Below are 22,365 nucleotides of genomic sequence, written 5' to 3'. Positions count from 1 at the left end.
AGGCAGGGGTCTCAGGGCTCAGAGCCACGTGGGTGCCCCAGCCTCAAGTCATGGGGATACCTGTCCCTGCTTCGGAGGACAGGGGCCACCTCTCCAGGCCCAAGTGGATGCAGTAGGTCCAGTAGTGGGAGAGTCATGACCCCCCTGCACACCCCACTCCTGTGTGGAAAGCGGGATGAGCCCCGGACACAAAGATGTGCCAGCTGGGGGGGGCAGAGAGCGTGGGGTGCAAGGGGCTGTGCACCTGGTGGGCTGGCCTCGCTCACACCCCTGCGCAGAGGCCACTGGGCTGCAGCTGCCTGGTTGGGCTCTCAGTCCCCCACCCCCGGGCACAGACACCCCTGGAAGCTCAGAAACGCATAAACGTCCCGTCCCTCAGCGCTGAGTCCCCCTGCAGGTGCTGCCACCTGGAGTCCTTCTCTAAGTTCTGGAAGGGCCCACGCGTGGGGTGTCCTCTGTGGGCAGCGCTCAGGCGCACGGGCCCGGGGCTCTCCTTGCTGTCCTGGCCTCATCCCCCCTCTCTGGGCTCCTTGGTCACTGGGCTTCCCCTGCGTGGGCCCGGGGCTCTCCTTGCTGTCCTGGCCTCATCCCCCCTCTCTGGGCTCCTTGGTCACTGGGCTTCCCCTGTGCCGGGACGCAGGGCTCCCTGCGGTGGGAACTTCCACGGCCGTGACCTCCCTTCCTCTGCAGGACTGGAGCGGCCCCCCGCGGCCCAGACCCTGTGCTGGCAGCCGCAGCCACTCCCGGGCCCCCTGAGGGCTCAGCCAGTGAGGTGCGGGCAGGCTCACCCGGCCCAGGGGACCAGGACTCCCGGGACCCACACTGCCTCCAGGTGACCCGCGCCCCTTGCCCCCCTGAGGACAGGGCCTGCGGCGCGGACCCCTCACGGCCAAGCACGTCCAGGGGTCCGTGTGCAGAAGGCACAGGCCTCCTGGCCTCCACTCTCCACAGGGCTGCTGGCGTGACGGCCGCCCAAGCTGTCTCCCGGCCTAGGGCAGCCTGCATGGTCAGCTGGTCAGCTGGGCCAGGCCAGGCTGGCGGAGGGGGGAGGCTGGCGGCCGTGCCACCCCACCGTGGCCCCCGGCCCTACCCTGTGCACCTGCCAGGGAGACGTGGATGCACTCAGGTCGTGTCGGGGGGAGGCCCCAGCGGGGCGGACAGGAGGCGCCCTCAGAGCAGCGTGTGTGCTGGGCGTACCCAGAGCCCCGGGGGGTGACCTGAGCCTCTGGAGGCCCGGCCACACTCTGAGCTGTCGTCCGCCACCCTCCCGCCCACCAGGGGAAGCCCAGGCCAGGCTCGGGGTAGGGAGGCTCTGGCAGGCGCGGTGCCCTCCTCTGGCCGCCCCACCAGGGGCAAGCACTAGTCCTGGCCCCCAGAGGACACTCCCTCCTTCCCCCAGCTCCTGCGCTCCCCGGCCTTTGCAGGAGAGTACCCCATAAGCCCGGACCTGAGGCTGCGGGGAGGCTCCAGGACATCCTCCCGTGGCCAGCCATGCCGCCCCCCCCCCCCAGCCGGCCTGTCCCTGGGCAGGGCTGGCTGTGCGGCAGCGCCCCGTCACCGCGTCTGCCTGCAGTGGCTGCAAATCCCAGCACAGGTTTGGGGGGCAGCGTGCAGCTGGGCAGAACTGGGGGGTGGCCTGCAGGGTGCTCCAGGGAGGGTCCTGGACCCTGCGACCCCCCCCCCCCCCCCCGCTACCCCCCCCCCCGCTCCTCCCCAGGAGGCCATGGCCCGGCCCATCTGCAAATAGCGGGTACTTGGCCGCGGGGCCTGGGCACCCATCAGGGCGGAAAGGGGGCGGTGAGCCGGTGCTGAGCCCCAGTCCCGTGCGCCCGGCCCCCCGTGGGCAGGGCCCCAGGGTGCGCAGATCCCCGCAGCCTCCTGTTCACCAGAGAGGAACCGGCTCGGGAAGGAGCCCAGGCTCGGCTGGGAGGGCGGGCACAGCCAGGAGACTTGCTCCCCCGCCCGTGCCCCAGGCTGTGGCCCCCCTCCCGGTCCGGGCTCCGCGGGGGGTGGTCCCACTGCACCCCCGCCGAGCTGGCGGGGCACCCGCAGCTCCTGGTCCCAGGGCGCAGCCCCAGGCCTTGGCTCGGGAGCGCGGCTGTCAGGGGCCAGAGCCCTGCCCTGACGGATGAGTGCTGACGGCGCCTGTCCCCGCGCCCCCGGCCGCTGACGCCCGTCACACCGCTGCGGGGACCCCGGGAGACCTGGCCGGCCGTGTGCACCCCCGCGGCAGCCTGCAGGCGACGGGGGCGGGGATGGTGCCGGCTCCCCACTCCGGCCGCACACCTGCGCCCGCACTGGGCGGCCTCCCTGCCGGCTTGGCGCTGCCACGGTGTCCCCAGCCACCGTGTCCCCAGAGCGGCCGGCACTGCCAACAGGGCTGAGCGAGCGGTGCGGGCGCACAGGTGAGTGCGCGGGGAGGAGGGCGGCGGGCGGGGGCGGGGAGCCGGGAGACGGGGGACGGGAGAGTGGGGATGAGGGACGGGGGACTGGGACACCGCCACCCACTGCCCGCCCCTCCCCCGGACCGGGTCGGAGGTCGCCGCACCCCCAGCCCCCACCCGGCGCACGCGCGGCAGTCAGGCTGCCAACTTCGGTAGGTGCGAGTCGGCGTCGGGGGGACCGCAGGCGGCGGCGGCGGCTCCGGGAGACTCCAGCCAAGTGAGTGACTGTGGGGTGCGGGGGCGGGGCACGCCCGGCGCTGGGCCTCAGTTTCCCCTGCGGGGCTCCATGTCGCTGTCCCGCGGGGCCCCGGTGGCGGCTGGCACCGGGCGCGGCTGCAGCGGGAAGTTTGCGCGCAGACTTTGCGGGCGCCGCGGGCTGGGCTCCAGCGGGCGGGTGGCAGGGCGGAGAGGGGGGCCGGGGCAGCCGGGCTGGGGGCACGGGGACCAGGGGTGGGGAGTGGGGACCATGGCGGCTGGGCTGGGGCGCGAGGAGGGGGGGCCGGGGAGTAGGGGCTGCCTGGGGTGTCCGGGCTGGGGGCGGTGGGGCGGGGAGGGGTGGTGGGGAGTGGGGGCCGGGGTGCCCAGGCTTGGGGCATGGGGAGGGGGCTGGGAAGTGGGGGCCCAGGGAGTGTCCAGCGTGCCCAGCCCCCACCACCCGCATCTGCGCAGGGCCCGGGTGCAGCAGTGAGGTCCTTGCAGGCCTTGCAGGGGGAGGCACTTGCGGTCTCCACCGGCAAGGAGAAGCCGTGGCCCCCCCACCCCGCTCTCCCGGAGCCGTGGGAGCTGGCCAGGTCTCAGGGGTGGGGGGTGAGCTACTCGCCCACCCCCTGCTAGTGCTGGGCCCAAGCTGGGGGCCCCTCTCCCACCGTGGGGAGGGGCCTCCCTCTACCGCCCTGACAGCAGCGCCTCTGCGGGGACAGGGGAGCAGGCTCCGGGGTCTGGCCCCGCACACCGGAGGGCAGGCTGCCCCGCAGCAGGCACCCAGTCGCGCGTTGGGACACATGTGCAAATAAATGTGCTTTGGGGGGGCGATGGGTGCATGCTGGTGTCTGGGGGTGTCTTCTGCTTGTGCACAAGCTAGCGGGGGGGGGGGGGAGCCAGGCGTTCTCCGGGTCCCCACAGGGTCGACTCCTGAACAAGCCCCCAGGTGATGGATCTGAAGAGTGAGTGCAGGACAAGCCAGCCAGCTCCTGAGTCCAGGGGCATGACTGGGAGGTGGGATGGGTGGTGGCACCAGGCGGCACAGCTGCGTGGCTCCCAGGGCTGGGTGATCGATGGCCCCAGTACAGCCGCCTCCGTCTCCCAGGCGCACATGCCCATTTGTCATCTGCATCTCGGGGAGGGTTCGGGAGACAGGGATGGGACCCACCTCTGCTCCCACCACTGAGTCCAAGGGGGTCTGCTGCCCCTTGGGGAGCCCCAGGGCCCCCGCCTCCTCCCAGCCCCTGCAGCCTTCTCCCAGCACGTCCCCTCCAAGGCACGGGTACCCACAAGCCGGCCAGCCCCTGCATGCTCTGCTGCAGCCTCCGGCCCCGTGCTTGCCCTGCTGAGCCCCCCTGACAGGCCCCGCTGGGTGCCCACCCAGTGTCTGGGGGAGCAGACACGAGTGCCGGCCGTGGGCAGAGCCCAAAGGCCGATGGGGAGCACAGCGTGTGCCCGTGGTGGGGCAGCTGCCCCAGCCCTGCTTTGCTCAGCCCGCCGGCCACTCCTGAGCCCCAGGGAACAGGCAAGCATGTGTGCACCCCACCTGCGCCCCCCTTTACCACGTAGGTTCCAGGTGCGTCCACCCGTGTGTGTACACACTGCCCCAATGGTGCCCAGGTGCCTACCCACACCCCCGGCCGTGCTGAGTGCTTTCACATGCAGAGCCGGTGTGTCCACTGTGTGGTGTACGAGTGTGAGTGTGTGTGTGTGCGCTGAGCCCCACCGAGTCGGCCCAGCCACGCAGAGGCCGCCCCTGCAGCACCGGGGCAGGTAGGGGCTCATCTGGAGCCTCGTAACGTGGGTGTGCACGCACCCGCAGCCGGTGTGCACGCACCCGCAGCCGGTGTGCACATGCTGACGGCGCGCCCCACTCAGGCGCACACTGGGGCGGTGGAGGCCCAGGTGGCGGCCCAGATGGAGTGTGGAGAGGCTTCCGAGCGAGCGTGTGGGGTGTGGGGAGAGGAGGGTCTTGGCTGAGCTCGGCCGCTGCAGGCTCGGCCGCTGACCTGCCTGGAGCCACCCAGATGGAGCCAGGCTGAGCAGGTGGCTGTGCTGGGGGGCCGAGCTGTGATATGCACGCCCCCCAGCCTGGCCTGGCCCCGTGTGAGGCTGACCCCCGCCGAGACCTCCAGTGCCCACCCAGCGCCCCGCTGCGCAAGAACACGCAGGCGCGCGTCCGAGAGACACAGAGCTGGTTTCTGGGCACCGCGCAGGCTCTGAGGGGAGGCAAGCGGCGGAGGGTGGCCGGCGTGGGGTCGCCGCCCAGATGCCCACCGCGGGGACAGGGAACGGGCCTGCTGGGGGCTAGGGGCCGGGCGTGCTGGGCACACACGGGGCCCCACACAGGGCACAGGACGCCGGGGAAACCTTAGATGTCAGCGGAAGAGCAGGCTTTGCTGGGGTCCCCAGCAGTGGCTACAACGTGCCCGTGTCTTACCTTCCTGGGCTGAGCCTGGTGCAGCACCGGGGCGGCGGGGGGGGGGGGGGGGGGGGTGGACCCGGGGCACAGCCGGGCGCCCAAGACTCAGCCCGGGCCCCAGCGCCCCCGGAGCCGGGGGAGGGGGCGCAGAGGCTGTCGGGGGGCAGCGCTGACCCCGGCCCCCTGTGTGCAGGTGGCCATGGGGCCAGGCCGGGCCTGCTAGCCACCAGCCATGTCCCGAGAGACGGGCTCCTGCCGCCTGGGCCCCGGGGCGCGGGCGCGGGCGCGGAAGCCCAAGAAGCCGCACTACATCCCCCGGCCGTGGGGCAAGCCCTACAACTACAAGTGCTTCCAGTGCCCGTTCACCTGCCTGGAGAAGTCGCACCTGTACAACCACATGAAGTACAGCCTCTGCAAGGACTCCCTGTCGCTGTTGCTCGACTCCCCTGACTGGGCCTGCCGCCGCGCCCCCCCCGCACCCCGGGCCCGCGCGCCCTCCCCCAACCGGCCCCCTGGCCCCTCTGACGCTGCAGGCAGCCAGACCTGGGCCCCCACAGCTGACCCGGCCTCCGCCGTCCTGGCCCCGCGCCGCCTCGCTGGGGGCCCCAAGCTGGGGGCTGAGGGGTCCCCGGGGGCACCCTCCCCTGTGGCCCGGGAAGCCCAGAAGGACGGGGGCCATGGGGGGCTGTGGGCCAAGCCCTGGAAGCCGGGCCCCCCGGACAGCGGCGTCCCCTGCTACCCGCCGCCCGCCCCTGCGGAGCTGCCCGAGGCCCAGGGCCTCCACCTGTCCCTGCTGGGCGTCAACTGCCCACTGGGGCCCGGCCTCTTCTCCTACCTGGGGCCCTCCCTGGCCGCCGCGGCCCACGTGCCCCTCCTGGCCTCGGCCAGCCCTCTGCTGCCCCCCGCTTCTGCCTTCCCGTCCCCGCAGAGCCCCGACCGCCCGGCCCTGCTGCCCCGCCTCTACTACCCCCTGCTCCTGGAGCACGCCCTGGGGCTCCCCACGGGCAAGGCCGCCCTGGCCAAGCCCCTGGCCCCCCCGAAGGCGCCCCCCAGGACGCTGGCCCCCGGGCTCCTGAAGACGCCTGTTCCCGGGCTGGGCAGGCCCTGGCCCCGCGGCGCCCCCAGAGCCCCGGGGCAGGAGGGGGAGCTGGACAGGAAGCTGCCCCCTGGCAGCCGGTCGGAGCCCCTGAAGGCCCCCTGCGGCACACTGAAGCTCAGCTCCCAGAGCAGGTGGGTGTCGGGGTCCCGGCCAGGGGCGTGGGGGGTGCTGGGAGGCGAGCTGGCCAGGGCGGCCAGGCCCCCCTTCTTCGGGCTGCAGAGGGGAAAGCGGGGGCCTGGGGGGTGGGGGGGACAGTGCAGCCTTTTGACCAGCTTCTGCCCCCCAGCCTGCGGCCCGGCCCGGCCGTGATGCTGTGGCCCGAGGACAAGGAGCAAGGCCACCCTGAGACCCCGGGCCCCGCGGCACCCCTGCCCCAGCAGCCCCTGGGCCTGATGCTGGGCGGCCCCGGGCAGGTGGGTGAGGACCTGACCCAGGCCCTGGGCGACTATGCCAGGGTGGAGCGGCGCCTGGGGCAGCTGATGCCCGTCGGGGGCCTGGCCCCTCGGCCTCTGCGGGAGCAGCTGGGCAAGATCCGCCAGGAGCTGCTCACCATCCACCAGGCACTGGAGCGGGCTGTGCGGCCCCTGGACGCACCCCTCGACCTCTCTGTGAAGCGGGTGCCCACCAAGGGGCCTGGGGGGGGCTGGGGGCCGCTGGAGCTGGGCCCTGCGCGGGCCCCAGGGACCCCTGAGCCCCCCAGCTTGCTGGGTCCCACAGCCGCTGAGCCTTTCCCTGGCCACACCACCAAGTGCGAGGCTGACTCCAGCGTCCCGCCCCCAGGGCTGTCCCTTCAGGCCCCTGAGGACCCTATCATTCCTGGCAGCAGCTGGGGTGCCCATAGCTCCTGGCCCCCCGATGCACTCCCTGGCCTCCCGAGCCCCCCTGGTGCCAAGGTCTGAGCTCACACAGCTTTGCTGGCTCATCCGCCCTCACACGGCGGGGTCCTCTAAGCCCGTGTCCGCTGCCTGGCCCCCACCTGCCCCAGCCCCGGGGGCGCGGCCCAGAGCCTGTCCAGCATGCCCATGGATGGACCTCCGCGCCGTGGTGTGGCCTCTCTCTGGGCCACAAGGGACACAGAGGGTCCCAGCTACTTATTGATCACAGTTGTGGACATTAAAATAGAAACAGTGAAAAAAAAAAAAAAATAGAAACAGTGTTCACACACCCTATCTGGGCCTCCTTCTTCGCTGGCCGGGCCTGCATCAGCCCTGGGACGCTCCCCACCGTGGAAACGGCCCTGGACATGGGCAGTGTCCCCGGCTACCCTGCTGGGCGTCCTCCTTCAGACCGGGCCCCACCTTGTGCGGACTGGGCCCTCCGGAGGGCCGGGATCTGAGAACAGAATGGGGAGCGCAGCAGCCAGAGCTGGGCGGGCAGGCGTGTGGGTCGGGGAACTGGGGGTGGACGGGGACCCCAGGGCGGCCCCCTGTGCCCCCACGGAGGCGGCTCCCTCTGCTGCGATGGGGCCCAGCGTGCCCTTCGCTGGCCCCCCGCCAGCCCCTGCGGCCACGATAGGCATCGGCGGCCTTCACAGCTCACTGCGTCCCTCCCCGCAGGCGGGGGCACATGGGGAGGGGTGCTGCTGCTAATCGCGTCTGTCGCCGGGAGCTGGCCAGACCTCTGTGCCCACCAGGAGTGGCCCCGGGGAAGGCGGCTCCTGCCTGCATGCGGCTCCCCGCCCTGGAGCAGCCGGGCCAGGCCAGTCAGAGCAGGACCCACGGCCGCCCCATTAATCGCACCGGGCGGCTCCCCACCGCGGGGCAGTGACAGGCCAAGTCCCTGGGGTGGGGCGAGCGGGGGCTGGGCAGCAGCTGACTGGGGTGCTGGGGGTGGGGGTGGGGGTGGGGCCCCAGGGACCGGCTTCTCGCCTCTGCGGCACCCCTACCAGGCCCAGTTGCACAGCTGCGGGATCAGGCCACCAGCGTGGGAGTTACTTCGCTGGGGGTGGGCTTTGGGGTCTGGGAGGGTGTGGGGGCCTCGCGGGAGCCATGGGAATCACGTCCCAGAGGCCAGTGCAAAGGCCCCAGGCGGGAATGCGGCAGCGCTGGGGCAGCCCCGGGGAGGGCAGCTGAGGGTCCCCGGCCACCCGCCCCTCCCACCGGGTCCCGGCCCCTCCCCCCAGGCTCTGGTTTCTAACAACAGAGGCTGCAGCTGCTGGAGCGCAGAGGCCAGCCCCAGGTAGGAGACCCCAGCCCCCTGCCTCTGAGTGGGGGGGGCAGGGGGCCTAGGAACCCCCCCATGCAACCCCTCAGGGGCTGGAAGTTGCAAAGGGCGGAGCCTGGGGCTGCCCCCCAGGAAGGCTCATTTCCTTGCCTGGAAGAAGGAAGGGCTCCCTGGGCAGGTGAACCTGAGAAAGGCGGCCCATGTGTCACCGGGCCCCCCAGCCCCGCCCTGGACCCTTCACCTCGGGACCTCCCAAGGCCCGAGCCCACACAGGCCTCACAGCGGGACCCACAGCCAGCTCTACACGTCCCAGGAATGTTCCCAGGACCGCGCCTGGGAAATGGGGCCTAGCCCCCCACCCCTACTTGCTGGGCTTGCAGGCTGGGCCCGCCCTCAGGCCCCCCCCCCCCCATGACCGAGGCCTCCTGGTGAAGCCAGAGGACAGGAGCACCGTCGGGTGGGAGCAGGCCGGGGGGGGGGCCAGGGGGTGAGGGGGCCAGTGCTCCCCCCAAAGTGCCCATAATTTCTCTTGCAGTCGCACGCCGGGTCGGGCCACAGGACCTCGCCCAGGGGACCTGGGACTGGGATCTGTCGCCACCCGGCCGTGTGTCCCCTGGCCTCCGGGCCCCCTGACCAGCTGGCAGGCTGCCCCCCAGGGTCTGCCCTTCACGCTGGACCCACCCGGAGACCCTGCTGGGCGTCCTCCTTCTGGGAGGGTGTGAGCCCCTCACTGGCCCTTGGCGCCCCGGCTGCTTGGGCGGATTCCGGTGCCCGCGGGGGCGAGAGGGGGACCCCCGGGGCCTGCATTGCTCCCCGGACAGCCTGCTCTTCCTGACAGCGGGGGCTGTGTCCTGCGTCCACGTGCTGGACCTCGAGGGCCGACATGTCTGCCGCGTGTCCTGCCGCCTGCCGGGGGCCGGGGCCTTCGTGCCCGAGGATGTGGCCGTGATTGCTGCCAAGCTCGTGGTGGTCAGCGACCTCATCCACGGGGCTGTCCGCGTGCTTTGGCACACTGCTGCCATCCCCCAGGGCCGCTGGGTCACTGTGGGCGCCTTCTGAGCCCACAGTGGGGGCCCCTTCTGAGCGGGGGCTGGCTGTGGATGCGGCCGGCAGCCTCCTGGTGACAGACTACATGTGCCCAGGGCCGTACACTGCCTCGCACTGGGCCCTGCCCTGGAGCCGTGCGCCGCGCGCCTGCAGGCTGTGGACGGCGCCTGCTGGGTGGGCCCTGGGCCGATGGAGGCCTGGCCCTGAGCGGGGAGCCTGGGGATGTGTGGCTGTTCGGCAGCGCCTGCCAGCCCCTGGGCTCCCTCGGGGCGCTGACCCGGCATGCTTTCGGCACCCCGGCGAGCCTGTGCACTGACGCCGAGGGCAGCGTGATCGTGGCCAACGAGCACCGGCGCCACGTGACACTGTTTCCTCGGGCCGGAGCGCCCATCTGCCTGGTGTCTGAGGGCCTGAGGTGGCCCCTAGGGGTGGTCTGCGCCCCTCAGGGCCAGCTCATGGTGGCCGATGCTGGGGACGGCTCCATCAAGCTGTACGAGTACCGGTCCCAGCTGGCCTGAGCCTTGCGTGGGCGGGGCAGCCCGCCGTGGGCATTGTGGGGTGGCGCCAGGCCCAGCTGCCTCCTGTGTAGGTGGTCCAGGGGCCCAGCCTCCGAAGCTGACCCAGCCTCATGCTCATGGCCCTGCGTCTGCTCGGCCCGGCTCTGCGGGGTTCGGCGGCCTGAGCTCCGGGGCTGGGCTGGGGGGGGGGGGGGCGGGGGCAGGGGCGCTGCCGGGCTGGGGCCCCAGCCCAGCTCCTAATCAGGCCAGAGCAGGAGGCAGGGCGGCGTGGCGGGCAGGCGGGGCGGGGTGGGGCAGGGGTGCCACCTTCCCTGTCCCCATCTGCAGAGGCCCCCATGCCCCAAGCCTCTTGCAGCTTCTCTGGGCCTCACTGAGGTAAGGGAACAAAGGCGGACGGCCCTGGGGCACGGGGGGGGGGGGGGGGGGGGGTCTTGCCCTTCCGCTTCTCCCATGTGGGGCTCTCCCCCAGGCTGAACCTGTATTTTCTCCTCTGCAAACCAGGAGCAAATGGCTCCAAGCTCACGGTGGGGCATGCTGGAAGGTTCCAGGCGGCGGTCACGCCAGGAGCTTCCCAGGAGGACTTCTGTTACTGAGAGCAGTAGCCAAACAGGCCCGGGAGTGGGGGACACGAGGGTGGGACGCTGCGTGCGGGGTGCAGCCGGTCCCCAAGTCCCAGTGAGGGGCTCCGTGGAGGGGACAGGGCCTGGTGCAGTCTGTCACCGGGACTTTGCCCCCGATGGGGTCCGCGTCACATGCAGCAACCCTGTGGGTGCAGGGCGACGAGGTCCGCGTGAGGACACACGTGCTCAGTAAACGTGACTTGTTGCTACTGGTGTTGGGGACACGCTTGCCCTGTGCGGAGGGGCTGGGGACACCTCTGATGTCCCAGCCCACGGCCCTGGGGGAACCCAGATGCGCCCCTTTGCATAGCCTGGGGTTGGAGGGGCCAGTCCGGAGCTGGGGAGGTGGCTCCTCCTAGAACCCCACCCAGGGCTGGGGGTCCTTTCATCCTGGGAGGATGGCGGCCCTCAAGCCAGGTCCACTGGGTCCTTCAGGTGACCACATGGGGTGGGGGAGGTTTGGCGGCTGTGAGAAGGTGGGGACTGGGGGTGGGGGATGGGGGTAGGTGACGCTGCAGGTGGACTGGGGGGGCGAGGCCCGTGGGGGGATGGTGTGGGGACGAGGATTCTGGGGGGGATGGGGACTGGGGGGGGACGAGGACCATGGGGCATGGGGAGGCTGAGGACGGTGGAGGGACAGGGACAGGGGAAGACAGGGATGGTGGGGGATGGGGATGGTGGGGGATGGGGCAGGACAAGGACTGTGGGGGATGGGGGACGGGGTGGGGGACGAGGACGGCGGGGGAACAAGGACGGGGGATGGGGATGGAGACAGTGGGAAGGCGGGACGGGGACGGGGACGGGGATGGGGACGACTCGCCGCCGACTCTGGGCACAGGAACGTTCTGGGCCCGGAACGCTCGGGCGGGGTCGGCGGGCAGCCCGGGCGCCTTTGGGGACCGGACCGTCGCGCGGCAACGCGGGGAGCGGGCGGAAATGGGGCTCGTGTCCCGCGGCGGGGCTGGGGGTGCCGAGTGCCGTCCGCCCGGGCCGCCCGACGCCGTCCGCCAGCCCATCTCGACCCCGCAGCCGATGGCGCGGCCCCGGGGAGCAGCCGGTGAGCATCCGCGGGGCGCCCCCCCCAGGGCGCAGGCGAGGCGGCGGGCGGGGCCCCGAGTCCGGTCCCCCGTAGGGTGGGGGCTCTGCGGGGTCCCCCAGCCTCCCCCCGGCCTCGGGGGCGCCGGGCCGGTGACTTCAGAACAAACAGAACAGAAAAACCCAAATAGAATGGTAGCTTCGGGGAGGAACGGCTGGTCGCCGCACGGGGAGTCGGCGTCACCCCAAGGGCGGCGGCCCCGCCCCCGCGCCCGTCTGGCCCCGCCCCCGCGCTCGCCCCGCCCCCCAGGCCCCGGCGCTCGCCTGGCCCCGCCCCCGCCCGCCCGCGGTCTGATCCGAGCCGGCCCCGCGGGGCCCGCGACCAGGCGCGGGTGCGCAGGTGCACCCTGGGTCGCCCCCCGCTCCCCACAGATGAGAGCATCCGCTTCTGCCCTCTGCGCTTCCTCCCCACATAGAAGAGGCTGCTGCTGCTGGGGCTGCTGCTGCTGCTCTTTCTTCTTCTGTTTTTAGGCAAACTTTGTAGATGAAACACAACACGCACAAAGAAAACGCACAAACCGCGCGGGTGCAACTCCCCGAATTCTCCCGGAGTAAAAACACCGTGGCTCCGACAGATGCGGCTTCCCCCAGAGCATCTGTTCACTGTCAGGCCAATTGTTTTTCTTCTCCGACAGTAGCCGAGGGTGGTTTTCCCTACTTCCTGCAGAGGAGAACCCAGGGGGTGTGATCGGCTGTGGGGGGGCCGCCCCTGTGTCTCCACGAGAGGCCCTGGCGGTGATGCCCGCCCTGTGATGGCCAGCAAGCCCGACCGTCAGGACCGTCTCAGCCTGGCGTTGTCAGGAGAGGCAGGAAGCGGCCCTGGGATGGGGGATGCAGCGGGCAGGCACTGGCTGGGTGAGAAGGGCTGTGTGGGCTGCTCAGCGGGGGCCGCAGGGGGGGTGGGTTGCTGGGAGAGGCCTCTGCCTTCCCGCCCGCCCAGGGTCCCCGCAGGGAAGGAAAGCGGCCCACCAGACCTCGCAGGCCCTGGGCGTTTGTGTCCCCATAAGGCCTCTCCGGAAAGACGTCCTGCTCTCCCAACACGTAGGTCCCCCGGGGCCCGTGCTCCATCCAGGCCTGCGTCCCTCTCCCAGGTGTGGGCTCCAGCTCAGGGGGTCTCACCCCAGGGTGGCTGTTCTGTGCTTTGTGGGGACCCTCAGCATCTGAGAAAGAGCGAGCTCCAAGGTGAAGCCCTCAGGGCTCCGCGGGGGAAGGCAGTGCTTGCCAAGAAGCCTGCATCCCCGTGAGCTCAGCCCTGGGCGAGGATTGGGGTCAAGACTCAGGGTTGAGGCACTTGGGGCCAGTCTTGCCACCCAGAGGCCCCGGGAGAGGCGTGAGGGGCCGGGAGGGCACGTGCCCCTCATCCTGAGACCAGGCCGTGGGGAGCTGGCCGTCCTCCAGGTCCCTGTGTTGAGACCGCTGGCAAGCTCAGCTGCAGCAGGAGAAGATAGCCCCCACCTGGGGACGGCCCCGAATCGGTGGGTGGGCGCAGCCTCGGGCCAGAGGCTCGGCATAGCGGCCACGGCGCCACGAACGCCCCGAGGCTTCTCTGGGGGCTCCCCGGAGGAGGTGGGCTTGGAGCGTGGCCCCTGCGCCAGGGCCCGCAGCCACCAGCAGGAACGCATTTAAATTTTCATCTTTATTCTCTGCAGGTTAGTCAGTAAATCAAGGTTCGTTAGATTCAACGCGAGTGACTTTTATTGTTAACGAGTGTACGTTTTCCCCTGTGCCGCGTGAAGGAGACTCTCCTCAGTTTCCTTGAAAACAAAGCCGAAGCCGCCGTGGTCAGCCCTGCAACCCTCGTGAGTGGTGCAGGGGGTCGTGCCCCCGCCCTGTAGGGCCTCGCTTGTCACCCAAACCTCCGGGACCATGCCCAAGGCCCAGGCGCCCCACAACGGGCCCTGTGGCCTGCGGGCCAGGGCCTGCATTGAGCCTGTGCCCTCTCTTCCAGCGTGCCCGGCAGGCATGGTGCTCAAGGCCTTCTTCCCCACGTGCTGCATGTCGGCCGACAGCGGCCTGCTGGTTGGACGGTGGGTCCCGGAGCAGAGCAGCGCTGTGGTCCTGGCCGTGGTGCACTTTCCCTTCATCCCCGTGCAGGTGAAGGAGCTCCTGGCGCAGGTGCATCAGGCCAGCCGGGTGGGGCTGACCGTACTGGGCACGTGGTGCCACCGCCGCCAGGACGCTGAGGAGGGCCTGGGCCACTTCCTGGAAGGCCTGGGTGCCATCTTCTCCCACAAGCCCTGGCTCCAGCTCTCCCGGGAGAGGGGCGGCAAGCTCTGGAGCTGCAAGGCCACCTGCCGCCAGGGGCCCCCTCGCCCTGCCGCCCCGGACGAGGACCAGGTCATGCTTGTCTTCTACGACCAGCGCAAGGTGCTGCTGTCCCAGCTGCACCCGGCTGCAGCCCTGCCTGACCACCAGGCGGGCGATGGCATGGCCGGTGCTGAGGGCTTGGCTGTCGTCTTCGACACGGTGGCTCGCAGCGAGGCACTCTTCCGGAGTGACCGCTTCGACGATGGCCCCGTGCGGCTGAGCCACTGGCAGTCGGAGGGCGTGGAGGCCAGCATCCTCGCAGAGCTGGCGAAGCGGGCCTCGGGGCCCGTCTGCGCGCTGCTGGCCTGCCTGCTGTCCCTTGTGTCGGCCACCAGCGCCTGCCGGTAGGTGCCCCTGGGGCCGGGGTGGGAGGAGGTCAGGGCCCTGTGCCCGAGGCCCACCCCCCAGCGTCTGGGGCCCGGAGGCCCCCGCTGCCCCCTCCCCCGGCAGCTCAGGGTGCCTGGCGGTGGTTGCCGCCTGCTGTCATGCTCCCTGGGCAGAGCGGGCTCCCTCGGCAGCCTCGGCGGTTGTGTGGGACCCGCTGGGTGGTGGTTCAGGGTGCGCTTCCCGTGGCTCAGCTTGGACGGCAGGCTGTTGCCGTCGAGGGCCCGGCGCGAGTGAGTTGTTCTCCTGAAGGCATCGGGTCCCACCGACCTCCCTAGCCCTGGGGGCAGCGTCCACTCACTGAAGGACGTGGGGGCAGGGTGGTGGTCCCCCGCTGTGGCACTTCTGCACGGTCACCTGGACGCCCCAGGCTGTACGCCCAGCCGAGGGATTGGGGTGGCACCGGGTGCCCTGGCTGGGTGACTGGAGGCCTGCGGCTGTCGGGCGGGGCTGGCCTCCCTGCTCGCCCAGGGCTGCATGGCGCTGCGGCCGGGTTGGCAGAGAGCCCTGGCAGCCGTGCGGACACGCCTCAGGCCGAGGGCCGCAGGGCGTCTGACGGAAAGAGGGGGTTTGGACCCTCACAGTTCCCGGGAATGAATGACAGGGAAGTGTGTCGCCCAAGGTGCCGCACGGGGAGACATGGTCCTTAGCTTTTATCGCCTCCCTGAGGGCTTGAGGAAAGTCAGCAACTGCTTGTGTGCCCCAAGTCGTGCTCAGTCTGTCGGGCTGGGCTCTGGTCGGAGTGCACCAACAGTCACTGGGCAGGGGAGAAGCCCCCTCTCCTGCGGGGCGGCCCAGGGACGGTCTGCGCCTGGGGGAGCCTGGGGAGGTGCCTCTCCAGTGCTGAGGGTCCCTGCGTGGCCAGCTGGTGGCTCTGCACTCACCCACCTTGCAGCTTCCTCTAGGCGCTTGCTTTGCCTTGTGAGAGGTTGGTGTCACTGGGCAGCCCGGGGGGCCTGGACACCCTTGACGTTCACCAGGGCAAGGCGCCGGGTGGCGAGATGCACGAGTCCCTGCTCTGTGTGGACGTTGGGCTCCCCATTAGCAGCCCTGGGTGCCCCGGGACCCCGCCGGGCTGCCTGCGCGTGCCCCCCCGGGGTGTCCCTGTCCAGCTGAGGTCGGGGCCTCCCGGCCTGAGGTGAGCCTGGGGAGGGTGTCGCCGCCAGCTGGGGGGGCCTTTGCTCCTGGGCAGGCAGCAGAAGCTGGCAGGGCCTGAGCGTCCACCTCTCCCCACAGGCTGTTCCAGCTGTGGCCTCTGTCCTTCATCTGCAGCAAGCTCTCTGTGTGTGAGCAGCTCAGACACCGGCTAGAGCAGCTCACGCTCATCTTCAGCACCCAGAAGGCCGAGACCCCCGCCCAGCTCATGAGGTGCAGGGCCTGCCTGGGTCTCCCTCGCGACGGCACCCCTCTGGGCACCAAGCCCACCCCCACTGACCGCCCCTGCCCATTGGATCCCCTCGCAGGAAGGCCAATGTGCTGGTCTCCGTGCTTCTCGATGTGACCCTTGGCCTCGCGCTGCTGTCCTGGCTTCATGGGAAGGACTGCATCGGGCAGCTGGCCGAGGCCCTCGTCCCTGTGGCTGACGTGAGTTGGTCGGGGAGCCTGGTGGTCCTGGAGCATCTGTGTCCCGGGGACGGGCGGGGGGGGCCCCTCTCTGGGGGCGGCCGAGCAGCCCTGCCCTTTCCTTCTGTTGGGCAGTAGAGCAGCCCCGTCTGTGACCCCAGACAGGTCCCCTAGGAGCCACTATGTCACAGAGTCCCCAGGGCTGCAGACTGCAGCTGACCTGCCCCCGCGGCACGTCGTAGCTCCTGGCCTCTACTTCCCTTTCCCGAAGGCGCTCATGTCCAGGTCCACCTTGTGGTTGGGGCTCTGACCGGGAGCCCCATGTCCCTGGCTCCTGGCCCTTCAGGCCATCTGTGCAGTAGGCACCCCAGAGACCTTCCATGTGTCCAGGGCCGCGTGCGTGCCGTCAGCCCGGGCCTCACGCCTGTGGCGCTCTGGCCCCTCCCGCGCGGCTCTGTGCTCCCCCACTATGGCCTCCCCCGCTGTCCACGCCTTCCCCAGAGCCAGAGGCCCTGCTGGGAGCTGGTCGTCCTGTGTGGGGTGGTCCCTCTGGCTCCTTGGGCTCCCCTAGGCCTCTGCCAGTGGCCTCCTGGCTCCGGCTGGGTGGCCTTCACATGTGCCTGGGCCTGCGTGTGGACAGGAGCCCCCGGGGCCTCTTGGGAGGCTCCATCGAGAGGAGGGGAAGGGGCACCCGGCGGTCAGGACGGGGGCTGTGCCGTGGCACCTCACTCGCCCACACTCTGGTTTTGGCCAGCTCCCTCTTCGACATCCCCTCTGCAGAACTGCACAGGAATATAAATATTTAATTGAAAAATGAAAGCCTCTTCCTGCCGCCCAGCTCTTATCCTTTAAATATTAGATAAGCTCTATTTATAAAGAATGCTCTGTTCTTTTTCTCACTGCCCCGGATCGGCTGAGGCTTCCCAGGCCCGCACGGTAGGCAGTAGGGGGAGCGACAGCCTCTGATCATGAGGCAGGGCTGCCTCGGCCGTGGCCTCCGCACTGCTGACGCGGCAGAGGGTCCCGGGGCCGTGCTCAGGGCGTGGACACAGGCTTTCCTCTCTGGGCAGCCAGGACGCCGCTCAGCTTCCCTGCTTGCTGGTGAGAGTCCTGGTGCCATCACTGGGCCTCACCGGACATTCCTGACCTCTAGGGAACCCGTGGCCTTCCCACCGGCCCCCCAGGCCCCTGCTGGGCTGGACACTCTCAGGGTCACCTGAGGTCACCCACGCAGACACAGGCCTCTGGGGTACCCTGGCACGTGGAGGGTGGGATCCTCAGCAGAGGGGGCTGGGTAGGCCCATCAGCTCCCCCGAGGTTCCTGGCTGGCTGGGGTCTGCCCTACATGTGGGCATATGGGGCCAGAGGAGTGAGGCCGAGGCCGGCTGGTGCCCATCAGGGCCCCTGCAGCCCTGTCAGCCTTGCAGGCCGTGAAGAGGGGCTCCTTGGCCAGACACGCAGGGAACCTTGAGTGCCCCTCGCGCTAGGAGCCACCTGGAGGGGGCACCCAGACTGCCCTTTCCCCGCCCAGTGGGTTGGACCCCTGCCCCCTGTGTGTCTACAGCATGTGGCCGAGGAGCTCCAGCATCTGCTGCAGTGGCTGATGGGTGCTCCCGCTGGGCTGAAGATGAACCGGGCGCTGGATCAGGTGCTGGGCCGCTTCTTCTTGTACCACCTGCACCTGTGGATCAGTGAGTGCCCGCTGCACCGGCCCCACTGAGCCCCACGAGTCCTGGAGCCTGTGCCCCCGGGTCACGGAGCCCTGGCTGAGCCGGGAAGCTGAGGCCAGGCTGCCCCGTCCCCTTGGTGCCTGCTTTCTGCCCCCTTGGCGCCCCATGCAAGTGCGTGTGTAGCCCTGCTCTGCCGGGCTGGATGTTCGGCCAGGCTATGGCCAGCAGTGAATTCTGTTGCTCGCAGTTTCCAGAAGCCTCAGGAGCCCCTTTAGTGAGGAATTGGGGAGGGCCAAGACCTTCCTGGGGCCCCCCTCAGGGCGAACCCCCTTCCCACCAGGCTACATCCACCTCATGTCCCCCTTCATCGAGCGCATCCTGTGGCATGTGGGCCTCTCAGCCTGCCTGGGCCTCACGGTCGCCCTGTCCATCCTGTCTGACATCATTGCTCTTCTCACCTTCCACATCTACTGCTTCTACGTTTACGGTGCCAGGTGGGTATGCGCCCCCATCCTTGCCGGCTGGCCCCGGGCTGCCTTCCAAGCCCTGGGTGTGTGGACACTCCTAGGGCCTGGTGGCCTCCAGGGTGGCACAGCGGCCTGGCCATGGTGCTCATGCCCTGCAGGCTGTACTGCCTGAAGATCTGTGGCCTGTCCTCACTGTGGCGTCTGTTCCGGGGAAAGAAGTGGAATGTTCTGCGCCAGCGGGTGGACTCCTGCTCCTATGACCTGGACCAGGTACTGGGCAGGACTGCAGGGAAGGGGGCACCCCAGCTCCGGGGGCCAGTGGGACCCACAGGTGATCGCCTCCGAGCTCCCATCCACGTGGTCCCTCTATGTGAGCCTGGTCTGTGTGGCTGCCCAGCACCGTGACGGGGTGGCCACACTCCTGTGTAGCTCACCTGCCAGCAGGTCAACATGGTCCCCGGGGACCGTGGGGAGGCAGCAAGGGGCACGTGGAGCCCTCAGACCGTGCGGGACGGTGCCCCAGGAGGGAGGTAGACCCTCTCCCAGAGCTCCTGGATGGCAGGGCATGCGGGCGACCTGCGCGCAGGACCTGGCTCTGGCTTTCCCCGCAGCGTGCTCAGATCCGTGTGCAGCCTGCAGGGCAGCTTCTCCCACCTGAATTCACAGCCCTCCCGCCCCTGCTGTATGTGCCCACTCGGTGCAGCGGCTTCTCTGTCCCCATGTGTCAATGTGGCTCCCAGAGCTGTCTCGGGAAGCCCGGGGGCCCTGTTGGCGGCACCCATCTGTGCTTGGTGACAGGGAGGGATGGGTGGGGATGGGCAGCGGAGGTGTGTCCCATGCCGCGGGGCTGTCCCCGGCGTAGGGCTCTTGCTGATGCCCCGGTGTCCTTTGTCCTTGTAGCTGTTCATCGGGACTTTGCTCTTCACCATCCTGGTCTTCCTACTGCCCACCACCGCCCTGTACTACCTGGTGTTCACCCTGGTGAGCTGAGAGTGCACGGCCCAGGGGCGCTGACTGAGTGTGGCACGAGGCGACCTGGCCAACGGGCCTGGCCTGCAGTGCTTGGGGGTGATCACTACTTGCAGCCAGGCAGCCCTGGGCAGTCCATCTGCCCTTACCCCGTGGAGGGTGTGGCTACCCCGACTCTGGGTGCCGTGTGCTGGGCCCTGCAGCGGGCAGGGCTAGGGTCCTGGCCTGGGGGATGCCACTCACTGCTCTGGGGCATGCAGCTGGGTGCACAGAGGATGGCCCTGGGGTACTGGCACCCTGCTGGGCCCGGCTGGGGAGCCAGCAGCCTGTTTCTCTGCCCCCTGCCTCCCCACAGCCAGGCCTCGGGGTCAGGGTGGCAGCTGTGCCCCCCTTAGGATGGGATCCACGTCCTCCCCAGGGGGTGGGGTCTGGAGGGGTCTGGAGGAGCCCCCGCTCCAGGGGTCTGGAGCCCCCGCTCACTCCCCATCGTGGCCCGGGACCCTGTGGGCCGTGCGAGGTGACTCTGAGCGCCGTGTGTCGCTGCAGCTCCGGCTCCTGGTGGTCACCGTGCAGGGCCTGATCCATCTGCTCATGGACCTCGTCAACTCCCTGCCGCTGTACTCGCTCGGCCTCCGGCTGTGCCGGCCCTACAGGCTCGCGGGTAGGTGTGTGCTGCAGAGGCTCCAGCTGCCCTGGGGCCCCTCTTGCCTGGGAGCTGTGGCGTGCAGGGCACTGGGTGGCGGGAGGGCAGGGACCCCTGGGTGTCCACAGCGCCAGCTGCCTGCATTGAGCTGGGGGGAGGAGGGCGCCCCGGCCCTCAGGTGCAGAGGGTGCATGTAGCCCTACGTCTTTCTCACCCTCTTTGGCACAAGGGTGGACATTTGCCCCGAGGCCTGTGTGCAGTAGGGCAGGGGGTGCCAGCCGTGGCTCGGAGAAGTGGCCCTGTGTGCTTGTGTGAAACCGTGGTGCCCGCGGTGCCCCTCAGCCCTGGAGGGGACAGGGCAGTGACAAAGATACTGTGCTGCCCAGATCTGGGTGGCAGGAGCTGCTCCTGGCCCCTCCCCACAGCCCCCTGCCTGCCGGAACAGCCCCCAGCATCCTGGCTGCCCCCGCCGTCCCTGTCTGCAGCTGGTACCGGTCACTGGGTTGGCCAGGCGCCCCTGGGAGCAGCCATCCCCACGGCAGGCCTAGGTGACCTGCTGCTCACGGCCCTGTGGGTAGTCCTGTCCCCACCCAGGGCTTGTGAGCACGTGGGGAACACGGGGCACTCTGGGTACAGCCCCCCCAGTGGGCGGCAGGCCCCTCCTCCAGGGCCTTGAAAGCCAGAGGGAACCTGCGCGTCCCTGGGCTTTGGTCCTCGTCTGCCTACTGGATGCCCTCGCTCCTGCAGGCCCCACGCCAGCGGCCCCCGCCTCTGTCCACTTGTCCACATGCCAGGGCTGGGCGGGTGAGGAGCCCGAGGCCCAGCATCTCCCCGCCCCCCGCAGCATCCCCCCACATCTCCCCCTCCCCACCCCACTACATCCCCCCTGCGGCATCTCCCCCTCCTCAGCCCACCGCTTCCCCCCCACAGCATCTCCCCCTCCCCAGCCCACCGCTTCCCCCCCCACAGCGTCTCCCCGCCACAGCATCTCCCCCTCCCCAGCCCACAGCTCACAGAGCAGAGCTGTGTTAACTTCACAGTAAAGTCCACAGATGCTGCGTTTTTTTTCTTTTTCACTGACTTTGCCTTGGGGCCTCTTCATCAATTGATAATTAGCTCCCGCTTCTCTTTTCAAGAACTTTCTGCCTTGGAAATTCCCAGGCTTGGGAGCCCAAACTATAGGTCAGGGGCGTGGTGGGTTCCCGAGTTGGCCACGCACGCATTTGGAAGACATTTAGTTGCCAGCAGGGCAGTCACACCCCACCCTGTGCACCCCGTGGGAAAACCCACATCCCGTGTGGGAAGCAGCACAGCCTGCGCCCCCAATGCCCAGCTGACTTCCCTGCCTCCTGGACCTGCAGCTCCTTCAGTGAAGCTGTGCAGAGGCTTTGATGCAGGCCAAGCAGCCAGCACAGAGGCAGACGGATGGGGGCCAGGGGGCAGTGAGCCTTCCGAGTGCCGCTCGCAGAGGAGGGGGCCCGCCTCGGCTGGCGCGCGGGCTGGGGCCCTTGCAGGCCGTCTGCGGCCCCGGGTGCCTCACAGGCACCTCCCTCTGCTTGCAGCTGGTGTGAAGTTCCGGGTTCTGGAGCACGAGGCCGGCGGGCCCCTCCGCCTCTTGATGCAGGTGAGGCATCGTGCACCTTGTCACCCCACTGCCCACGGGCAGATCCTCACCTGCCCACCCCGGGCTCCTGGCCCTCCCCCGACATGCAGGCCTTCCCTCTTGGGCTCTTCTCTCTGAAGCTGTCCCTCTGGGTGCCTTGCCGGGCAACTCGCTGAGTGCTGGTGGGGTCGACCCAAGGGCGGTGTCTCTGACACAGGCTGGCCGCTGAGGCCGGGGGGCCCGTGCGGTTTCCTCAGGGGTGCAGTACGTTCCCAGGCCCGTGTTCTGGGAGGTCCGTCCTGCAGCACAGCGGGCTCCGCACCCTGCAGCCTGGCCCGGCTCACTTCCCTGCCGTCCGCCCGGAGGAGAGTGTGCTGACCTCGACCTGAGGGCTCCCCGCTGGGCTGCTCACCTGCCCCTGGGTGCCCCTGGGGGGACAGAGCTGGAGCTGCCCACAGCTGGCAGCCGGGGGGCCGCCAGGACCGGGGGACCTGAGCCCCAGGGATTGCAGGCCATGTCCTGGCTGACGGCTGCCCTCGTGCTTGCAGATCAACCCCCTGCCCTACGGCCGCGTGGTGCACACCTACCGCCTGCCCAGCTGTGGCTGCCACCCCAGGCACTCCTGGGGCTCTCTGTGCCGCAAGCTGTTCTTCGGAGAGCTCATCTACCCCTGGAGGCAGAGAGGGGACAAGCAGGATTGAGGGACCCCGGCCTGGCTGGCTCCTCCCCACGGCCCAGTCAGCCCCTGCCCTGCTGGCGCCGAGCAGGGGCAGGACGGGCTCCTGAGGCTCGCCCCCTCTGCCCCCGCTCATCGTGGCCTCCGCCTGTCGCCCGGCTCTGGGGTGCAGAGGCGCTGAGCGGGAGGCCGGGGTGGCCAGGCCGCCGCCAGCAGGGTGTGCTTGGGGACCTGTTGGGACCTGCTGTGGCTGCCCTGGAGCCAGGCGGCAGAGCACCCCTCCCGTCACACCCATCACACCCGTCACACCTGTCATACCTGTCACACCTGTCACACCGGACTGCCCGGGTCAGCGGCGGGGCCTCCCTGCCACGGCTGGGGGACCCTCCCGGGACACACTCAGAGGCTCTGGAGGCTGACCCCCACGTCTCCTTGTTTGGGAGTTATACTCTGTGCCCCTGTCCCAACCCCGTA

General features: G+C 70.0%; 4 protein-coding genes across 10 annotated transcripts; all 4 read left to right on the top strand.

The window, feature by feature from the left end:
- The first annotated feature begins 1,795 nt into the window (after positions 1-1,795).
- On the top strand, positions 1,796-7,326 carry PRR35 (proline rich 35). 2 transcript variants are annotated; one of them, XM_041746963.1, is made up of 4 exons: positions 1,796-2,405; positions 2,601-2,661; positions 5,261-6,297; positions 6,453-7,326. In XM_041746963.1, the coding sequence occupies exons 3-4, from the start codon at positions 5,300-5,302 to the stop codon at positions 7,063-7,065; spliced, it is 1,611 nt and encodes a 536-aa protein (XP_041602897.1). In that variant the 5' UTR covers positions 1,796-2,405; positions 2,601-2,661; positions 5,261-5,299; the 3' UTR covers positions 7,066-7,326. The 2 variants fall into 2 exon arrangements, with proteins under 2 accessions (XP_041602897.1, XP_041602898.1); XM_041746964.1 differs by lacking the exon at positions 2,601-2,661.
- LOC121487117 (translation initiation factor IF-2-like) lies at positions 7,183-9,683 on the top strand. Its single transcript, XM_041748560.1, has 3 exons — positions 7,183-7,210; positions 7,504-8,344; positions 8,865-9,683. The coding sequence occupies exons 1-3, from the start codon at positions 7,183-7,185 to the stop codon at positions 9,049-9,051; spliced, it is 1,056 nt and encodes a 351-aa protein (XP_041604494.1). The 3' UTR covers positions 9,052-9,683.
- Positions 9,213-10,037, top strand: NHLRC4 (NHL repeat containing 4). The gene is given in 3 exon segments (XM_041748559.1): positions 9,213-9,256; positions 9,472-9,563; positions 9,566-10,037. Coding segments are annotated over 3 exon segments (465 nt in total). The 3' UTR covers positions 9,895-10,037.
- A 1,444-nt stretch (positions 10,038-11,481) lies between these two features.
- Positions 11,482-22,075, top strand: PIGQ (phosphatidylinositol glycan anchor biosynthesis class Q). 6 transcript variants are annotated; one of them, XM_041750281.1, is made up of 11 exons: positions 11,482-11,571; positions 13,346-13,408; positions 13,558-14,260; positions 15,537-15,668; positions 15,764-15,884; positions 17,428-17,554; positions 17,874-18,027; positions 18,159-18,270; positions 18,901-18,981; positions 19,516-19,630; positions 19,843-20,499. In XM_041750281.1, exons 3-11 carry the CDS (start codon positions 13,572-13,574, stop codon positions 20,286-20,288), a joined length of 1,977 nt encoding a protein of 658 aa, XP_041606215.1. In that variant the 5' UTR covers positions 11,482-11,571; positions 13,346-13,408; positions 13,558-13,571; the 3' UTR covers positions 20,289-20,499. The 6 variants fall into 6 exon arrangements, with proteins under 6 accessions (XP_041606215.1, XP_041606212.1, XP_041606214.1 ...); XM_041750278.1 differs by lacking the exon at positions 11,482-11,571 and adding an exon at positions 12,471-12,700; XM_041750280.1 differs by lacking the exon at positions 11,482-11,571 and adding an exon at positions 13,091-13,258.
- The last annotated feature ends 290 nt before the right edge of the window (positions 22,076-22,365 follow it).

The sequence above is a fragment of the Vulpes lagopus genome, chromosome 3, assembly GCF_018345385.1.
Source record: "Vulpes lagopus strain Blue_001 chromosome 3, ASM1834538v1, whole genome shotgun sequence".
In the NCBI taxonomy this organism is placed as follows: Eukaryota; Metazoa; Chordata; class Mammalia; order Carnivora; family Canidae; genus Vulpes; species Vulpes lagopus.
Note: the sequence above shows the minus strand (reverse complement) of the source record. Positions and strands in the feature narration are given on the sequence as shown.